At 37.7% G+C, this 21,383-nt stretch overlaps 1 protein-coding gene across 3 annotated transcripts in view; it reads left to right on the top strand.

The window, feature by feature from the left end:
• The window catches only part of CADM2 (cell adhesion molecule 2), a 584,066-nt gene extending 563,591 nt beyond the window's left edge, over positions 1–20,475 (top strand). For all 3 annotated transcript variants that reach the window (XM_038154037.1, XM_038154029.1, XM_038154046.1), the window contains 2 exons: positions 11,059–11,184; positions 12,784–20,475. In XM_038154037.1, coding sequence (XP_038009965.1) covers positions 11,059–11,184; positions 12,784–12,902 — 245 coding nt within the window. In that variant the 3' untranslated portion in view covers positions 12,903–20,475. The remainder of the gene's footprint in view (positions 1–11,058; positions 11,185–12,783) is intronic.
• Positions 20,476–21,383: the final 908 nt, after the last annotated feature.

Here is a 21,383-nt window from a genome sequence, read left to right as displayed (position 1 = left end):
TTTTTCTGTTTTTTAAAGTTCTCCTCTAGAACACTACTGATAGTTATTTCCCCAGTCTTAGACTTTCTGCAGCTTTCCAGCATCTGGAACAAGCTCAGGCTGCTATTAAATTGGGTCTGCTATCTTCAAACAGTGTGAGCACAATCAGCATTTAGTAAAATAAACATGGCCCCATTATTTCTTAATGCCTTGCTTAACAGCTTTAAGATTAGACCACGTCCCTCATGCTCCCAGTAGGCAGCACTTTAACAGTGAGTAATATTTCTGTCTGCCGTAGTCAAGTAATCCCAAATGTAAGTAATTTACAGGCTGGCATTAGGGACTGTTACAAGAGACATATTGTAATGTGTCACTGAAAATCAGCCTGCCTCTGCACATTTGATCAACAGCCAGATGGAGGCTTTTATCACATTTATTTAATCTGAAATATACATAGTAATTACAGTGGACCTCTGGATTCTCGGTCCTCGTTGCTGTCTCAGGAGAAGGTAGGAAATGAATCTGTCAGCTGCAGACTGGTGGGGATGTGACCCCCTTGGTAGAATCTGGGTGTGTTACAGCTAGTGGTGCTGACAGTGGAGATCATGCTGCTGGAAATTAATGCATGTTGCCAAGTTAAAAAAAAAAAAAAAAAGGCTCATAAACCAAAGGCTGTATAACTTTATTTTTTAATGAATACAGAAAGCCTTTTGGAAAGCAAAGACCAATGTTACTCTCAGCAAACTCATTACCAATCGATGGCTTTAAGAGCAAACAATCTCTTACTAATAGCTGGATGGTATTTAACTTAAAGGCATCTGAAAACAACAGGCTTAATGTTCCCAGAGGAGAATTTGGCTAAGATATTGAATTCCATCAAGCATGTCATTATTAAAAGGGGAAAATATTGTTGTTTCCATTAGTGCAGGGTTGGCATATAAAGAACAGATAGCATTCAGTTAAACCACAAGGAAAAAATTCAAATGAATTAAAGGTAGATTTATCTCTTGGGCAGGAACTTCACAAATGGATGTTGCCATTGTCACAAAGAATTTTATAAGATTTTGTGCCCTAATTAGAGCAGCTATAGAAGATGCCTCACATATTAATGGTGGTGCTGACCTTATAAATAATTTACCCCTCATTCCTGTTACTCTGTGCATTACCGCAGGCTATCTCTGCTAATGTCTCTCACATCTCTCTTTCTGAGTTGAGCTGGATCAGTCAACATCCACTTTTGAATCAGTTACTACCCTAACCAGAAATATGCATGGCTAATCTGGAGATACACTGACAGATAAAATATACTATTAACTGCCAAAGAGGCTCTTCTATTACAGTTACTCTCACTGAGTAGTCCCATGACAGATTAAATTGCTGTTCAGCCTGAATAAGGTGTCAGATTCTGGCTGTAAGTGGCTGGTTTACTGGGGTGTTTTGATGTCATTATAGGCTTATAATTAGTCTAATCTGATTTGGTAAGAAAAAAATTAGTATGACAAGCATAAAAAATTCATTTGAACAATAGGTTTTCTTCCACCACAGAACTAAGTTTTAATTAGAGCTGTTATTCAATTAAATTAAATCTGCCCTTCTTGGTTTTAAAGCTCTCATGAACATATTCAGTACAATGTACCTGGTACAGCTGTGAATCTGTTGCTGCCTCTCTGATCTTTACCCATCCTTACCTGTTTCTCAACTAACTTTACATGTGTGGCTCTGCCTTACTGATGACAAAACTTCTCCTCCTCAGCTTCTGCCACCAGGACCAGGTTTGTCTCTCTCTCTCTCTCTCTCTCCATTTGTTTCATGCCATTTCTTGACTGAAAGGGTGTCCTTCTCCCACTGCTTACTTGTGGTGGTATTTGTTTTTCGAGCTCTGCAGTGATACAGATTAGCTCTGAGAAACAATCAGTGAGGGGGTTCATGTAACAGATAGCATGGAAGACAAGGTGGCAGAAAAGCCACAGTGGAAATATTTATGCCACTTTCCTCTGGGCTTTAGCTCTTGGGGCTTCCTTCAGTTAGCGGAGGAAGCTTTGAGCAATCCCTTTAGTGCTTTGAATGATCACTCTCTCAGCAATCTCCCCCTAATTCCTAACGTGTATTATGGTGATAATGAGTTGCTTTCTCCTGAAATGTGAAAGCTAAGACTGCCAGAGACCATCTGAGTCTGGCCCCAGCCCCTGTGATGGCAGCCAGCAGCAGATGCCCACGCTCAGCCAGCTCTACAGAGCACAGGTGCCACGCTCCCTTCCCACACGTCCTGGTCATGTTTTCTCCAGCAAATCAAAGTCTGTGGGAAGTGACCAAAAGCCACAGATTAAAGATACTCTAAGAAAGGGAGAAGAAAGTGGCATCTCCAGTTTCTGTATTAATGAGAGAATGGTTTATTATTTACATAAATAATTAACTTCTGGCGACAGGAAAAGGAGCTGTGTGCACACTAACTCCATCTGGTCTCTGGTCTTTTTTGACAAAGAAAACCAAGAGCAGGGATCTTCCTGTATTAATTGATGGAAAGTCCTCAAAAGACAGATAGAAAGATGACACTTCTGAAATGTGTTTTTTTCTTCCAAAGTAGGAAGTCATGATTCTCATTTTTCTAGATAGAGATAGGTTCTTCTTTGTTCTTTTTGTTTTTTGTTTGTTTGGTTGGTTTTTTAAGTATCTAATAGGTGGATGTTTCCAAACTTCAATCTTTTTTTTACTGCAATCGAAGGCATTGAGCATTCTGGAACTTCACAAGAAAATGAAAATTAAAATGCTGGAACAGTTGACTCATTCAAATTAACAGGGAAATTTTCATGTCATCTGTGCCAGTTATCTCTTTTCTTACAGCCTAGAGAAGTTATAGCTAGATGGACAAGTATTTCTTCAAACCTAGAATTGACTTAATTATCCTCTACAGAAAATAAGAGGAAGGCAAAACATTGCAGATTTCAGTTCTTTTCTTCCTAAGACAAAGTCTGAAGCAATTAATGAGTTTATTGACAGCCAAAAATATAATGTTGTCAATAAGAAAAGTCTTTTATGTGCTCTAATTAGAGGAACTGTTCCCTTCAGGAAAATGGAGCTTTTACAGCAGCATTAAGGAAAAGAAGAGAAAGGAAAAAAAAATCTTTAAAAAAAATGTGTCAATGACACAGGCACAAAATATGGAACAAGGCTCTAAGGACCCTGAAAAATATTGTTAAACTTTTCATCTTAATGTTGTAGGTATACAGCTCTCTTCTAAGCATTAAAATAAAATACATTAGCAAAATAAATAGGTATAGGTAATGCTTTTATTCACTTTGACAAGGGCTACCTGCTCACGAATACATATCAGGACGCATTTGCATTTTTCTCTCATTTTTCTCTCCAAGACTGAAAGAAGTCTTGGCTTCGTGAGAACAACAGGACCTCTTTGAAAGGAGCTGTGGTTTCAGCTTCTGAAATATTAGCATGGGACTTTTATCTTTCTGGGACATAGGCTCTTCTTAATAGGAATGTATATAAAATTCAGACACTTAGAGGCAAAATGGGCCAAATGTGCTACTGCAGTAGCACGGGAAGAAAAGGCTATCAATTCTTTCAAAGGTTTAGAAGTATTTTTTTCTGCCTGTCTTTGCCATGGTTGATGATGTTCTACTATTAAAATACCAGTTTATATGTGCTGTATATTAGTGCACTGTTTTGTTCTTCTTTGCTTCAGGCACTGAAGGATAAAGAAGCTTGTCACATATTTTAAGTTCGGAATTGGTTAATAACAGAACGCATTTTCAACAAATTTCACAACCAGTCCCTTTGGGCAGCTACTCTTTGCAATTTAAATGAAGGTGCAGAAAGTTTCTTTTCCCTCTTAACAATAGTTTCACAAGTTTGGCATACATGTACTTTAGTGGTTAGTAGTATATTACAAAAAGAGATTAATACCACCTGTTTCAGCCTCCCAGGCCATGCAAGAGAAATTGAACTCTGGGGTGCCCAAATTAAGATGCTAAAACGGGTAAATTCTAACTTACCAGCATTTATCACAGACAGCACTTCTGCCACTTTTCCTAAGGCAAGTATCTTGTCAGCTATCACTTCAGTCTAACCTTCTATCCATAATGTGGTACAATTCCCACTTTAGTCTTTTTTCCCTCTGATGTAAAACCAGATCTTTGAGGTACTGTTTTGAGGTTTTTGTTTCAAGGTTTTTGGTTTGGGGGTTTTTTAGCTTGTTTGTTTTGATTTTTCTTAAATTTTTACCTTTTTTTCCCCCAAACTTGCCTTGGTGGGACAATTGAATATTTTATGAACCCTATGGCTAAATCTTGGCAATGACATTAGTCTGAATACATTTCAGAACCCAAGTTTATGCCATAAGCTTCAGAAAGAAATCTTCTCTGGTTTCCATGAGATTGTGCCTTGTGGCTTTCTTATGTGAATTATGGAAATACTGCAGTGTGAGCTGAGACAGGAAGGAAGAGAAGCATGAAGGGTGGGCTTTGGGGAAAGGAGAAAAAGGTGAGGAAGCAAGGGCTCAGAGGTTACAAATGCCACCTAGCCATGTGAAAACTTCAAACAGGATCTGTGCCACTGGACACCAAAGTATTTGCAATGGAGAGAAACCTCTAATGAAAAATTGATTCTTGGGCAGAGATTTTCACAGAAGCTTTTGTCTCTATTAGGGCTCTTATAAAGGCATCCTTCCTACACATTGTCTGATATCTAATAAGCTCTGAGCCCCTGTTGCAACCTGTCCTCTCATGTTAGTTATAAGAAAACAAGACTCTTAAGTTCTTTACTGTCTCTTAAAACTTGTAATAGAATCACGGTTCACAAGTAATTTGAACAGAGTGAAAGAGAATATTCCCACAAGCTCTCCTCTCCTTGGGAAATTAAGCTGATATGAAGAAAAAATTCACTAGGGAATATTTCTAATGTAATTTACATTCACTGATGGACTTCAGAAATCCTCTAACTACTCTCCCCCCACAGTTGTTGCAGTTTGGTCTCTGCTGATTAGGACACTTCAAAACAGCGCAGGTTTAGATAGCTCATGATTTGAGGCTTCTCGCTAGATTTTCTCCAGAAATCTTCACAGTCTCCCACCACTCATTTTGATGCTCACCTGCACTGTTTCAACAGCCTTTCAAAAAAGACAGAGCTATTTATTTAATTTTTGTACTTTTTGGGGTTTCCCACCCTAAAATGCACATTGCTTTACTGATCTGATTTGAGCAACGCCCTTAAAACAATAGCTTTTGCAAAAGTATGAGATATTGGTGAGTTTTACTGAGGGTTACAACAAGTGCCTGAATGCAAAAGAATCAGAAATCATTTGATGAGATTTTTCTGCCATATAAATTGTAACACAGAGCCATGCCACAGGATCCCTTATTGGAACAATTCTATTTTGCAACAGCATTTGAATATTCATGAAATCAGTAAAAGAGACTGTAGGCTGGTGGTTTCAGTACTTCTGTGAGAAATGGGACAGCCCTTTCTTTTCCAAGCCTTAAGGAACAGTAATTTATGAATAATACATATACTTAATAACTCTTCAGTTTGTGAGTGCTATTTAAGCTCTACAACAAATTTGGATATTTCCAATTTTTGTATAGTAGAAATGATCAAAACAAATTATTATTTTGGATACTTCAAAACCTAGGTCATCTCATGATCAGAGTGATTTTTTTAAAACTTTAGCAAATGAGCCAAAAATGCATATTGATAAAGTTCTGCAAAAGAGAGGGCTATTTGAGCACATATTCCCCAAAACATGCCATTTCAGCATTCACAAATGTGCTTGTTTTGCCTTTGCTCAGGAAAGGGTTATCTGACCCTTTCCTGCAGCCTGCTCAGTCAAGTCAACTCTGCATAAATAAGAAGGAAACTTATGCATGAAGAAATTGAAATTAGGTGAATAATTAACATACACTTTATGCAAAAGCATGAAAAACTATTCCAAAATTTCTCTGCGTAACTAAAGTGTGAATTCATATTAAAATATTCTGCACTGAAACTTTGTCAGCAGGTCATAAAAAGCACACTTATTATTTATTATCTACTTATTTATTAGGTCTAAGGTTTATCTCATGTGTTTAATCTCCCAAAAAATGAGGCTTTTTTTCCCCTTTTAGTCATTTTTAAGAGTGTTATTTAATTTAAGTATGTGTTATTTAAGTGTATTCACAGTTTGTGAACAAACAGTAACAGGGAAACCCCAAAAGCAGAAAATGGGTAGATTTTTACAGCATTGGCAATCAGTATTTTGAAGAAGCTTTCTAAATTTAGGGGGAGAAAAAAGAGCAAATAAAAGAGAATTGTGAGGTTTTGTGTCATTATATTTTTATAAGATTTTCTTAGTTTCATCAAAGGGTGAAATAAGCAGAAAAAAGAACTGATCTCTGAAGATCTAGTCTGATTGCAAAATTGTAATTCCACTGCATCAGGCCATGGGTACTGTAGCTGCCTGTGCTCATGCAGTAAAAAACCAGCATGTATTAAAATGTAACAGCGTAATATTTTTTTTTTAATGGAAACAGCTGAAATATAAGTATTTATTACACAGTTGCATACCTAAGATTTTATTTGCTGAGGTTGTGTGTATGGCAGGGTAGGATTTACTTGGTGAAGTCCATGAAGTTTAAAATGTGAATCTAAGAATAAGCTGAATAGTATTCTGCTTTTTGGAAAGCAGACTGTGAGTGATCAGTGGTTTCAGAAACTTCATTGGCAGCTGCTAAGACTTGTGCCCAGAACACTTGAATGATTATACATGTTCACTGTATAAATACTGAAAATACAAAAAAAAAGTGTAGTTTCCAAATCCTTGCATTTCTATTGTTCAGATACTGCTCGGGCGCATTTTGAAATAGTAATTATTTATACCATGATAGAAAGCCACAGATCTATAATTCACTCATGGGGCTTAGGTCATTTCATGAAAGGCAAAAGTATAGTCATTACTCTGTATGCATAATGTAGAGCATGTTTATATTTAATGCTAGCATTATTTTTCTATGAGGAGACTATTCATGAGGTACGCTTCCTGTTCAGAATATTGTTTATGTTGTGCAGATTTTCATTTTGAGATGGAAAAAAATTTTGTTTCCCAAGAAAATGTTGGCCACTTTTAAGAACCTTTTTTTAAATTTCCTTTGCTTCCATCTTTTCCTTTCTCTCCTTCCTTTCCTTTGTCCTTTTTAACGAAGGAATTGTTCACTGGTAATACAGTAGCAATAGGTTATGTATAACCATAGGTATAACTTATGTATAACCTCATGTATAATAGGTTATGTATAAGTTTTTGGGTTTTTTTCTGGAAAAACTTCTCTAGCAATACTAACCAATCTAATCTGGCTTTGATAGCAAGGTTGAAATTAGAGCAAAAAATATGCTGCTACTTTTGCAGTCCAATGAATATCTACATTAATTGTAATGTTAAAAAAAAATCAGCCTATAGCAGTATTAGAATCTCATTAATCCACATTAATATATGGAAACCTTGTGTTGAGGCTGGCTTAGGGTCACTTCCTGTAGTCACAGCAGGTGTGTCAGAGGAGGAGTGAGTCACTCTGAGTTGGAAACACCAGAGGATAAAAACACAGACATGTATTTATCTCAGTGTATTGTGAGGACTTTTATCTGTAATGTTTATTCCAGCTCACAGAGGACATGTGTTGTAAGTCTGGATATTGAGCTAAGGCTGTGCTCTTCAATCAGCTTTGCAAAAATGCCTGTAGATAAAGTTCTGTGCTAACCCTTCTCTGGATTATGCCCTGCATCAGGAAGTATATTATCCTTAAAAGATCTCCTTTTATTCTTCACTGTTACTGGCAGCACACCAGCAGGAGCCAGTTTTTAGTGGGAAAACACATTGGTGCTGCTCCTGCCCCAGTGCTGCCGAAGAGCATCTCCTGCAGGTCACACACTGCAGGGCCTGGGGACATGGGTGGTCCTCAGAGTCCAAAAGGGTCCTGCCCTTTGGCTGCAGGAAGGAGCTTTACTCAACATTGCCACAGGCACCATAAAAGGAGGAGTTTTCTGGATGGCTCAAGCAAGCTGACATTGCTGCAGCAAGCTGTCACCTTCCATCTTCTCAAGCAAGCAGCCACCTCCTCCTTGCTCTGCTCAAAAAACAAAGCCCCTGCAAGGCAAGGGAGAGGAAGGCTGAATGCTCCAAGCTCTTGCTTTGGGAAGGCAATGCTTCAGCACTCTTGCTTTCCCCTGTGAGTCTGCTGGTGCACAGGATTTGGGGTCAGATTTAATGACCAAATTGGAACCTATGTCCCGCTGGGCTGGTGATGTGTGCTCAGCATGGTGCTGTCACCAGCAGCACCATGCCAGGAGGATATGGAGGTGGAAAAGGATGCAGGAGAGCTGACTTTATAATGTGTTTCTAGCTTTTTTGAGGGCAAATACCTATTATTTGCCATCATATCCACAGAAGTGCTGTGACCAGTTTCCCCAAAGTCCTTGTGTAGCAGCCAGAAGAGAAAGATGTGGGAGCTCAAAAAGCCAGCAAAAAGTGGCCAAGTCCTGCTTGATGAGTCCAGTGATTGTTAAGAGCAGCACTGAATCTGTACCAGTGGCCACACCACTCTGTGCTCCAGCAAGCCTGAAAATGTAATTGCAGAATGTTTCACAGTTTGCAAAAGGGAAAACAGGATTCTTTTCTTTCATCTATGGAACATTATATACATGTGCCTTTGTAGATCTTGAAATTATAGAATGGCTTGAGTAGGAAGGGACCTTAAATATCATCTAGTTCCATGGGCAGGGACACCTTCCACTAGACCAGGTTGCTCAGAGCTCCATCCATCCTGGTCTTGAATACTTCCAGGGATGGGGCGGCCACAGCTTCTCTGGGAAACCTGTGCCAGCAACTCACTGCCCCCATAGTGAAAAATTTCTTCCTAAAATCTACTCTAAACCTACCTTTAGTTTGAAGCTATTTCCCCTTGTTCTGTCATTACAAACCCTTGTAAATAGTGTCTCTCCATCTTTCTTGCAGGCTCCCTTCAGGTACTTGAAGGCCACAATTAGGTAACCTGAAAGCCATGTCTTTTCCAGGCTAAACAATCCCAATGCTCTCAGCCTTTCCTAATATGAGAGGTGCCCCATCCTTCACATCAAGGGTGGCCTCCTTTATATTCATTCCAACAGGCCCATGTCCTTCCTGTGCTGGAAACCCTGGAACTGGATGCAGTTCTCCAGATGGGGTCTCAGAAGAGTGGCTCAGAGGGACAGAATCCCCTCCCTTGACTGCTGCCCATGGCGCTTTGGGTGCAGCCCAGGACATATTTGGCTTTCTGGGCTGCAAGAGCACAAGGCCAGCTCACCCACCAGCACCCCCAAGTCCTTCTCAGCCAGACTGATCTGGATCTGTTCATCCCCCAGCCTGGACTGAGAACATGATTTGCCCTGACCCAGGTGCAGCACTAGCACTTAGCCTTGTTGCACCTCATAAGACTCCCATACCAGACATATGCATACATCTTACTGCCTATAGCAATCCTGGTCAGCAGAATGTAATCATGGTATCATGGAATCACACCTCCTCAGCATTATCAGAGGCCTTTCTGTCATCATCACAGATTTTCCCTCTTTTATGTGTGAATATTATTCCTGCCTTTCCCTTTTGCAAAGCAAAGAAGTTGTTTGCAAATTATTTGAAGAATATAAACAGCTCCTACCAGGGAAATGCCCTTGAAGCAGTGAGAATGGAATGATTGCAGCATACAGTACATGCTTATAACTTCTTCAGAGAATTACTATTACTTCATAGCAGAGGCATTTTCATTATAATAGGAACCATATCATGATCCTCAGATTAAAACTTTACCTTCTGCATTTATCTGTTGAGTCAACAGTCACAGGTTACTGGTTCATTGTTAAAAGCTCTGAAGAATTACTCACCCCAAAGTAGTGCCATTTCCCTCGATTGTTTCTTTGCAACTTTTGTGACGCATCAGGCAAACAGAACTGGCAATTGACCAGCACGGAATGCTTGAATCTGACAGTATTCCCAGTGCTCTGAGCTGGAAAATGGAACCTGCTAATTCTCTCTGCCATTAGCAAATGTGCAGATGACACCAAGTTGTGGGGGAGTGTTGATCTATTGGAGGGTAGGAGGGCTCTGCAGAGGGAGCTGGACAGGCTGGGTCGATGGGATGAATAGAACAGCATGAGGTCTAAGAACACCAAAGTGCCAGAAGAGGTTTAGACATTGGAAGGAAGTTCTTCACAGAAAGAGCAATTGGGCATTGGGATGGGCTGGCTGGGGAGGTGGGGGAGTCACCATCCCTGAAGGTGTTTAAGAAGCAACTGGATGTGGCACTCAGCGCCATGGACTGCTTGACAAGGTGGTGTCACTTCATTAGTTGGGCTTGATGATCCCAAAGGTCTTTTCCATCCCAGCTGACTCTGTGATTCTGTGATATCTATTACATCTTGGTGTAATAGATATCCCACACTGGGTGTTAATTGAGCATTTGTAGTAAATTCACAAACTGATGCTTGAGTCTGAATGCTGAGTTTCAGGTTGCCTGATACCTTTATCTAACCAATTCCATGCAGACTCAGCCTTGTGCAGAGGAACTTGGCACGGCTGCACTTTATCCGGCTTTTATTTCTGGTGCAAGAGGGTAGGAATGAGAGGAAGAGAACATATAAGGGTTCCCCACTGAGAATCAATTCTATAAATTATGTATTATGCAGACACTATTCTGCTGATGCTATCCGATCCCCAATTCTCACTTCCTTGTTTTTCCTTCTATAAATAGCTGTGGCCAGGTTTTCAGTTGTAAAATGACTAGGACAAAGCTGGGAACCTTTTTCATTTAATAACCTCTGCCAAAGAAGAATAGGGTAATATTTTTCATAACTGTGATGTCCTCAGGGTTTTAACAATCTGGGAATACAAGCAGCACTGTGCTGTTGATAAGATACTGGGAGTAAAAGTGGGAATAACGGTGCTGAATATTAAAGAGGGAAATGCCCTATTTTCAGGATGATCACTATAAAACTTGGTATTGTGAATTTTCCTGTCATTTTTTTTTCCTCTGTGAGGGACCACTTTTGCTTTTTTGTCTCTCCCTCTAGATCCAAATGCTTTGGCTGGACAGACCGGACCTGATCACGCTCTTATAGGAGGAATAGTGGCTGTAGTTGTCTTTGTAACACTATGTTCTATAATTCTCCTTGGTCGATACCTGGCAAGACATAAAGGTAGGACACGTAGTGGAAGTTCAGTCACTACTGGAAGCAAGGCATGATTTCACCTGGGAGTGCCATTCCCTTTTGCCTTTCCCCCCTCTGCTAAATGATTGGAACAAAAATTAGTTCTCAGTCCAGTCACAAGTGAAGTCCCTGTGAATTTTCACCAGTTTTCCAGTGGGCTGGCGAAGGCAAAGGACATGGAGTTAGTGCATGCCCCAGGTCATCTTATAGGTCAGTGATTTAGAGAGACCGAGGGGTAAGATTGCCCCTTGGGTTTTGGATCTTAACTCCTGATACTTGATTACATGTTCTCATCATGTTCTCGTAGTTTTAACTACCATATCAATTCAGCAGAATATATATGCACTGAGTGAACAAGATTTACATTTTAATGGATTTTGCTAATATTTCAGGTATATGTTTAAAAGATAATATTGGAATCCAGTAGTGAGTTTTAAAATCAGTTTATCAATGATCCTGCTGGAACAAGGGGTTCATTCCTGGACCTAGCTTTATTCTGTGGTTTTACCTTAATAATTCTGGCCTCTTCATTTTCAGTCCCCTCTGCCACTAAAGATAACAGGAATGGAATAACACTGACTTTTGACTTCTCTGTGATTTGATTTTGACCTAGTTAGTTCCAAAATCATACCTTGAGATTTAGCCTCTGTACAGCTTGTAGGCCTAATGCTAAAATTCAGTTGATTTCCTTTTTACACCCCTCAAAAAAAAAAAAAAAAAAAAAAAAAAAAAAAAAAAAAAAAAGAGGATGCGTGAGGGTATTAATCTCATTTTAGACAGGATAATCGGATAATCATATGCCTAGCAAACATAAATTGATAAAAAAAATCTTTTCAATTTGATGTACTACTTGGGAGAAAATCAGATTTTTTTTAATGAGCCAGTGAAAGTGTGTGTGTCTCTTTTTGTTTTACTTTTCTGAATGAACAGTTGTACATCTTATGCCAGCATAAATAATGATTTTCACAAAGGGAAAATTGACTCTTGTACACATTTCTTCTTTTCATTCATTAATTTCCAGAGGATAAATATAGCTGTGATAGTATAATATGAGTTGGTTCAGTTAATAAAACTGCCTCAATTTTGTAATTCATGGGATCTTCTATGATACAATTCTGCAAAATTAAAGCATACAAACAATCAAGATAAAACAGAATTACAAATGATCAGTGGCCATTAAAAAAAAAGCACTTTTATGAATCTCTAAGTCTTCAAAATTGCTTTGTTTTTGATGGATAGCTATTTCATGAAATAACAAAGATTTTATCACTTATTCTATAATTGAGAAATATATTGCTTATTACTGCAGTTAGATAAAGTGGAGTTTTATTTAAATATTTCCTTAATTTGTTGTGGATATACTGGAGTTTTTATACATGCCTTTACCAGTATAAGTATCAGAGTAAATATTTCCTAAACAAACTAGAAAGTTGAGCACACCTTTATGATGTATACTAAAAACTGGTAAAAATATTTTTCATTAATTGAAAAATTGGAGTACATTGTTTGAAATTTACTTCCTATAATGCAGTGTAAAAAAACCCTAATCATTCTCTTTTTCTTTTCTCTTTGTACTGATTCCTACAGGAACATATTTAACAAATGAAGCAAAAGGAGCTGAAGATGCACCTGATGCCGACACAGCCATTATCAATGCAGAAGGCAGCCAAGTCAATGCAGAGGAGAAAAAAGAGTATTTCATTTAGATGCAGAGCTAGAATCTTGGAGTTTTACTTATCAGGCTGACTGCTGGAGAAAACTGGCTATCATTTCTCAGAATTCATTTCTGCCATCTTCTGCTATCTTTATTAACTCGCATACCTGCTATAAGTAGCCAGTTTATGCCAACAATCAGCTGTTGACATCATCATTCTATAATTACAGTATCATGCATAAAACAGGACATTTCTTATTGCCTAAAAATCATATCCACTGCTCTCTTAACATACAGTGCTTGAATATACAGCCTTAACAATGTTAATCATCATTTTAATCCAAGTTTTCTACATATTTAAGTGTTATGCAGCTTTCTTTTCCAGTTTTCTTTCATCATGTCCCTATTAGTATGTCATAGAACAAAATTCATAACAACTACTATTAGGTAAGGTCATAATTTACTTACAGAAAATGTTAAGTCTAAGATTAGAGGTTTACAAAGAATATTTTATACCTGTCTATCTATAATTCAAAAAGCAACTTGTTTTTGAAACATATGCCCTTGGAAACACAAATTGAAATCTGTTTAGTATAGTTTCTCATATGTTTGGATTTGGTGGGAAAAAAGATCAGTCCAGTGAATTTTTCGGGGTCTTTTACTTTGCTTTGTTATGATTTAAATGGTACCTTGACAACAGTGCCATGTTTCAGTGGTGAAAACATGCTGAGTAGCTATACAGATTCTGCAAAGTTAGGTAATAGAGCTTCTTTTGAAACAGTTTGTCCTGCCCTTTTACTGACTTTTGGGATCACAAAGATTAGAGAACTTTCTGAGTAATTTATGTTTTTATAATTTATTTGCTAAACATGAACTCACCTGCCTCCTCAAATTTGATGTGTTCATGGGGCACAATTGCAAGGCATTTTAGTATCTGTATATAGTGCATATAATAAATTCAATTAAACATTATTTGATACATATTCAACTTTTTTGGCGGTAGCTAAGTCAGTCACAAGTAAGCATTTTCTAATGTCCATTATATCCCTTTAGATATGACTCAAAATCAATATTCTGAGTAGATAACATGTGTTAGTATTTTTTTGTCTGTATGTCCTAGCACTGTTCAGCAGCAAACTTTTCTAGTTCTTGTTAATTTTTTCTTTGTTATACAATGGAAGCACAATGTTATATGGAAAGGTAGTTTTATGCTAACAACCAGTGCACAGCCTCAGGTTTTAAATTACAACCACATTTGATTACTATCCTTAAAAAGTACTATTGAGTTGCTAAAATTCTCAATTTTAATTTGGCAGTTCCAGAGCTGCTTCTCTATGTTGGTTTGCCAAAAAAAAAAAAAAAAAAACTTAAAAAAAAAAAAAAGAAAAAAAATTAAAAATAGAAGTGTTAAAACAAAAGATATATGTTTTGTGTATACAGTAAATGGACTAATTCTTTATATTAAATTCCTGTCTATGCATTTTGTGAGGTACAAACTTATGTCACCGTGAATGATAGAGAATTCCTGCCATGCTTTTAGCTCCACAGTGAAGGTCTCTGTTTGGATTATTTCTGATTTTTTTTTTTTTTTTTGTGTAATTGACAGCTGAAAAATCACATGCTCTTAAATACGACAACAAAACACTGTAAGCCCATCGGCTTATTTCCTCTTCCAATGAAAAGAAAAGGTTGCCATAACAGGTCTTGGAAATGATTCTACACTGGAGAACGCAAGTTAAGTCTAGTTGGAGCTCGCTTTGCTCCTGTGTTTTGCACCTTTGAAAAAAGAAGTATTTCTCTCTGGTTGATGTGTTTGTGAAGCATAAAAGCATGATGGTCTGCTGTAAAGGACTTTCTCCTGGGATTTTATTTTTGTGTGGGGAAGGGAGAATTTGGAATACGACATCATGTGGTATGGTAAAATGGAAGATAAAGGTGCTGTGACAGATTATTTATCAGAAGAATATAAACCTTTTAAGGACAATATTAGAGTATTTTAATTGTTTTTGTTGAAGCATTTATCTTGTTAATTTCTAAGAAAAAAGGGTGACGTCAATCAAAGCAGCACTTTTTTTCAAAATATACAGACATAAATAATATGATGTGGTTGAGTGTTAACATAATAAATCATATACAGTATGACATTTTAAAGAAATAAGTCTGCATTGATGTGATTGCATGCTTGTTTTTACAGTTCACTCCATACCCATCTGTGGAAAAATGCAATAATATGTTAATATAATATGGTAGTTTGAGAGAACCAGGTAGGTGCTACTAGACACATTGAAAACTAGTATAGGTTTACAAGATATTCATGTCTTTCAAAACATAAACATGTAAACGGCTGGCAAAGGAAGTCATTCAGTTTAATACCAAAAATATGGGTTCTTGTCACAGCAGTAAGTTACATTAGCTGTAGTACAGTATCAAAGTTTTATTTCAGGACCTGGGGCCCAGTTCAACAAAGCTTTTAAGCACATAGTCAGCTTCAGGCATCAGAGGAGTTCCCTTGGAGTATAAGGCACAGTTCATATGCTTAAAAACGAAGTGCTTCCCTGGATGAGGGCCTTATTTGCTCCAGTGGAATTCCCCACCAGCGTGGTGTTTACACCTTTCTTCATCCTTCCTAACTCCAGCTTGCTTGAATAGTAGGGTTGTTACTTGAACCATTACCCAGCCAAGGTCAGGTAGGGCCTTCAAAAGCAGGATTGGCCTTGTGGTAACCATTTCAAACCATATTCTCCAGTGGCATACAAATAGCATTTCAACTTGGCAAAAAAACAGATATAAACTGTACTGTTAAGACAGGTTTGTTTGGTTGTTTGTTTTTTTTTTTCCATTGGCTTTCAATTAAAACTGTTCACATGACCTCATTTTTACCCATTTGATCTTCCGTTGCCTTGCACCTGGTGATGTCCCTTGCAGCTGTGCACAGCAGGTGTGAAAAGCCCCCCACAGAGATTTCTACCTGGATAGCACTTTGCAGGCCTATCTGGTCTTCACGGGTTCAAATTACTACATTGGGTGTAAAGAGGCATCCCTCTTTTCTGTCAGCAGAGTCATGTTTCAACACTAATGGCATTAAGTAGGCTGAAAGCCATTTGTCCATTCCTTTTGCCGGAGTTCCCATTCTGAAAAGAAAAAAAAAAGTTTTTATGATGGTGTGAGGCACCAGCGAGTGTGTAAAATGGAGGCTCTGAATGGGAACCACCTTCACTAAAATGTATGTGACATCCTCTCCCTCAATCACTTGCAGAGTAGTTTTCTCCAGACCAGGTAGCTAGTTTCTGCCAGTGTACTGTTTACAGTGTTGATTGCTGATTATTTTTAAACTTTTTGACGTAGACTTTATTATTTTTTGGGGTTTTTTTGGTTTTTTTTTAATGCTTCAAGAACATTCTCATGATTTGAACAAGAAAGCAGTGCATCAGAAGACAAGGGGTGCATCATCCCACTCTTTTAGTGTCATCTGACAAACCAAGAGACAGTTTAAGGAACCTGATGTTTAACTTGAGGCTCAGAGTTTAAGCTAGAACATCTCAAAAAGTTTCCACATTACTTAAGGATGGTTCGTCTTGCACTAAGACTCCCTCTCTAAAGGAACACATGAAGAAAAACAACTTTTCTAAGTGAGACATGAAAGTTAACATCTTGTGTGTTTTCATTGCAGTATAATATATATATAAATATATATATATAGCTATTTCAATGAAAAGAAAGGACAGAATCATCTGTAATTATGTAATTCATGATTGTAACAGCACTGAAGTTACCATGTACGCACATGTACAGTAGCTCTTTCAACAGTTACAGTGTAGTTACATGTAATTCCCTGTAACATAGCAGTTCTAGTGTAATTTAGTGCCACTTATTGTAAAGTGTTACCAAAAGGAAAACGGACTTCTTACCTTTAGAATTCCGTTCCAATTAAAGGTAAGTTTATTAAATTAGCATCATTAAATCTGATATTGCGTTTCTTAATTAAGGAGGTGATTTAAAACTCTCATGTTCACACTGCAGCTTCCCCCCATGGCTTTCCCAGACTCCTCCAAATGTCTAATCTCTACACTCCTAGGGACTGGTAATCTGTGATGAGCATACCAAAAATCCCAGCTACTCCAACTTTAATTGAACAAGCTGTCTAATAAAGAAAAGCAGCAACAACAAAAATGATGAGTAATGCTTTTTATTAAGTGGCACAAAGTACACACTAAAAACTATGCAAAAATATAGGTAAATACAGTGTACTTACATGTAAGTATCTTGTACTTGCTGTGTATGGATATTGGAAAACCATGTAATTATAATATGCATTTTGATTATTTCAAGCAAGGGGTGACCCCCAACAGTCACAAGGGAAAAGTGGAAGGTACATCTACAAGCAGTGTGGATATCCTAATGCAATATGTGTAATTCCTCTACTTGCAATGACAACTAATTTATAAATAATACTGCTCCTCATTCTCACCAGCTTTGCTTTCCATTTCTTGGAGCGCCATTAAATACCACTGAAACGCCTTTAGGCAAAGACACTGACTCCTCTAATGGCTTTGCTGCCAGCACTCTGAATGTCTGGCAACACTGTTCTGTAATCTTATTGCTGGCTCAACAGCACAAGTTTCATCTTTTTTTCTGTCCTCAAGGGAGCCTAGTATGTTAAGATGCTGAAATATGCTGCCAATATGCCCTGGTATTTTTAGCATGAACAACAGAGAAAGAGAGAGAGAGAGAGAGAGAGAAAGAGAGACCTGCATTCTTCTGACCCCTATTTTGCTGAATCACCTCACCTGGAATTTCCACTGCTTGCTCAGTAACACCAGGTATTCTTAAATTGTAAGTACAAAATGCTTCCATTACAGTACAGAGTATGCCCTAAATGATAAAGCTAATGTTTTTGTAAACATGAAGTTTTGTATTGTAGATATTTTTCCTTCTTGGCACTTTTCCATCATGTCCTTCCAGAAGAAATGCACCAAAAGATAGATAACATAGACTAGCAAAAGAAGACAAGAATTTTTTTTTAACCTTCTTGTGGTTGCCATTGCTGTCAACCTCCTTTCTGTCCTGTGTAATAGGCTAAATAAATGTATTTAGCAACTGCCATTAGCATCATTCCACACTATATTATTCCTAGAATATGACATCTACCTCTTAGTCTAAATACTAGCTATGACATATTTGTATACATTTTAAATACTATTGAATCTTTGCTTTAGTCTTGAAATGAAACCACTCTATTTTTTTTTCTGTTAAAAATAGGTAAAAATAGTTTCTGGGTTCATAATTCTTGCCCTGTTCTTAATTTTGGTATAGTTTTAGCTTTTTAACAGGGCATAAGGACACAGCCTCAGCTGGTACAAATCAGCTTCACTCTGTTGCCTTAAATGTGGGCCAATTTACACTGGCTGGGGATTCATCCCAAACAGCTTAAAAATAAACTGCTATAACACATCAATATTTAGTCAGCTCTAGATAATGATTTGCAGTCCAACTGCAACACAATTCTTCCAAGTAAGACATGCACGTATGAAGAGAAACTTTAAAAAGCACATGCAAGCTTTTGAATTAAATATGCAATATCAACACTGTTGAGATATCCTGACTTGTCTCTCACTTATTTAAACATAATATTGCCAGGGCATGTTTACATTAAAAACACTCAATATATGGGGAGCAGAGAAGGACTATTGCAAACAGCAGGACAAAATTAAATTAATAGAGAAGCCTTTGATGTCAACAGAACAGAGTAGAAACTCTTTTGAGAGTAGGACTTCCTACAGGGTTTTTCAGGGTGGACCTAAGGCCTCTAAAACACGTGAAAGTTGTTTACTTGGCATTAAGAGAAGCTAGCACAGTTCCTTCTTGCTGTCGAGGAATCCCACCCAGCACTCTGCACTTCTTTTAACTCAGGAGAAAATAAGGGTACAAACATGGTTGAACAGCACACTTCTGTATCACTCCACATCCTCAGGATGCTCCAAGCCTCGTGCGCTTCCAGCAGCCCTTAAGAGAATTCTTCCAGCATCTAGGAATCATCCTGTTGTCGAGCTGTGTTCATTTTCTTCAGCAGTGTTTAATGTACTCACAACCACACAGAAGGTGTGAAGCCAATTTGAATGAGTCTGCAGTTCTAAGGGCTTCCAGAGCCTTGCAGTAGATGGGGAAAAATTAAAAAAAAAATAAAAATTCTTCCTGGCTTCTGTGTTTACTGTAGGTCTGCCCTCCACATTCTGTGTCTTAAGTCATTTATTCTCTGCTGGGCTAAAAGCAGTGGTCTAATTGGAAAGGAGGAAGGAAAAGTATCTCCTCTGAAAGGAGCAGTCTGTGCTACTATTAAAGAAAGGTTCAAGGGTTTTTGTTTCTTCCCTTTTTTAAGATTTCAGTCGCAAAACCAAGCCTGTTGGGGTCAGCACTTTAGCACTTTCCCTGTGTTCAGGGTCAAGCCAGCAGTGTTTCATGTGTGAGCTCTTGTCTCCTGTTTCAGCACAAACTACAGACAGTCTTAGCCTGCCCTTATGCATAGTGCTGAAAACCACCAATGCTATTTTCTTCTAAACATAATAATTTTCTCAGTCTTGTTCTAAAATGAAATATTGAAGGGTTTTTATAATAGGTGTAAAGGGAGGGAGTTTAAAGTAATAGCTTGTAAATAAGATTGTAAGGATGATCATCAACTCTTTATGTTGATTATAAAGAGGAGGATAGTCTTTAATTGCTGGGCTGATTTCTTTATCACTTCCTCTTTCTCTCCTTTCTATGCATATTGATTAATGTTAGTAAATATGCAGTTGCACATGTTGTCCTTTTTCAGTGAATGCAGATTTGCTTATACCCCTATACAGCTTTCATAGAAATATGCAAATATAACCTACAGTCATCTGCTTCTGCCAAAACAGTGAGCCAAGAAAGGGAAATCATGGATTACTGGATTCATATATGTCCTGCTTCCATCAAAATTGAGTACAGTACGCCTATTGATCTCAAAAGAACAAGGCTCAAGCCCTTAATGCACGTTTGAGTTGCTATTTAGCTCTTTTTCAAAAGAATTATAAAGCAATCCTTGTGCATCCTTTACTTTTAGCCTAGATATTTTATACTTACAAAACCCCTTCAGTTCACCAGGAAGTTTCCTAGAATAAATAATAAGGCATAATTTGTGAAAGGACTATAACAAATTAATCTATTCATGGTCAGTGTAAGTGTGTTCTCCTAGGAACTCTGGTGTACTTTGCTCTTACACTGACAATTTATGATGGCCCTGAGAAGGATATATTTGAATGGGTCAGAAATACAACCACTAACTTGTAAAAAAAAAATCATGGGAATTAAACATATTGCACTGATGATGAGACATATCAATTTCATTTTATTTCCTTATTAATAACTTTAAACAGACAAAATGCATATTGTAATGTTGGGTACATGACACTTGCATGTTGCTATGCCTATATACTTACAAAGTATTCAATGTGTACTTGGTGGCGCTTAAAAATGTCATGTACAATTCTTCTAAACATTCTTACAGGGTTCCCATTTGCACTTCATCTTTCAGAAAAGTCTTGTCAGAAAATTGTCTGATGAATATTATTGAAAAAAAATAAAATTTCAATTTTAGTTATCTGTTGGACATTTCTGAATTGTCTATTCATTTTATATATTACCTGGTGCTTGCCAGTTTGCAGTGGAGTTGATTTAGACCAGTAGCTGTATACACAGACTGATCACTGAGCAGATTTTGCTGTTTCCAATAGAATTGTTACAATCAAACATATTCTTCTTGAAATATTAATTCTGAGATTTTGAACAGTAGTCCAAGGAAATAATCTGTGAGACAGAGTTACAAATTTTTACTTTTATTTGATGTTTATATACTATTTATTGTGTATTGCTTTATAGTTTCTTCTGACTGACAAAGTAACAACTGTCGGATGCCATCCTCACTGTAGGGGAAATTCATCCTTGTGAAGAGGTCAAGTGATGAAAGGCATTTAAACCTGTGGGACTTAAATGGTGGATTAGCCCTCTTGAAGGAGCTATGGAATTAATGCAAGGTTTTCTGCACCACTTACCATGTTTGAGTTGATGTTGTAAAGGGCAAGAAGGCCACCGGTCTCAAAGGGAGGGGGACAATTGTCAGAGGGAAGAGGAAATTCTGAGTGTGTCTGTGTTTCTGAAAAAGAAACCAGTCCCAGATTGGTGCCCCCATGCTGAGGATTTACAGTGCTCTTGTACATCTCAGTTTTCCTGTGACCTGAACTAAGCACACATTTGACAAATGTAGAGTCCTGTTGGATTCAGTGGATTTATTCTTATCTTTATTGCTTTTTTTCACTAAATCAAAATATGTCCTCTTCACCGGTTTTTTCAGTGCAATAAGAAGCTTTTTAAATATAACAGCAATACAGATTTTCATTTTCCTCAGTCACATGGGCAAAGCATGCTGGAAGTCTACAGTGTATCCAAGCAAAATGACCCAATCCAAAAATTGACACAGTCCAGCAAACAATGCAATCCACCCCTGGATTAATAGTTT

Source organism: Motacilla alba, chromosome 1 (assembly GCF_015832195.1).
Source record: "Motacilla alba alba isolate MOTALB_02 chromosome 1, Motacilla_alba_V1.0_pri, whole genome shotgun sequence".
NCBI lineage: Eukaryota > Metazoa > Chordata > Aves > Passeriformes > Motacillidae > Motacilla > Motacilla alba.
The sequence above is the reverse complement of the archived record's forward strand: the minus strand, read 5'-3'. Positions and strand labels throughout refer to the sequence as shown.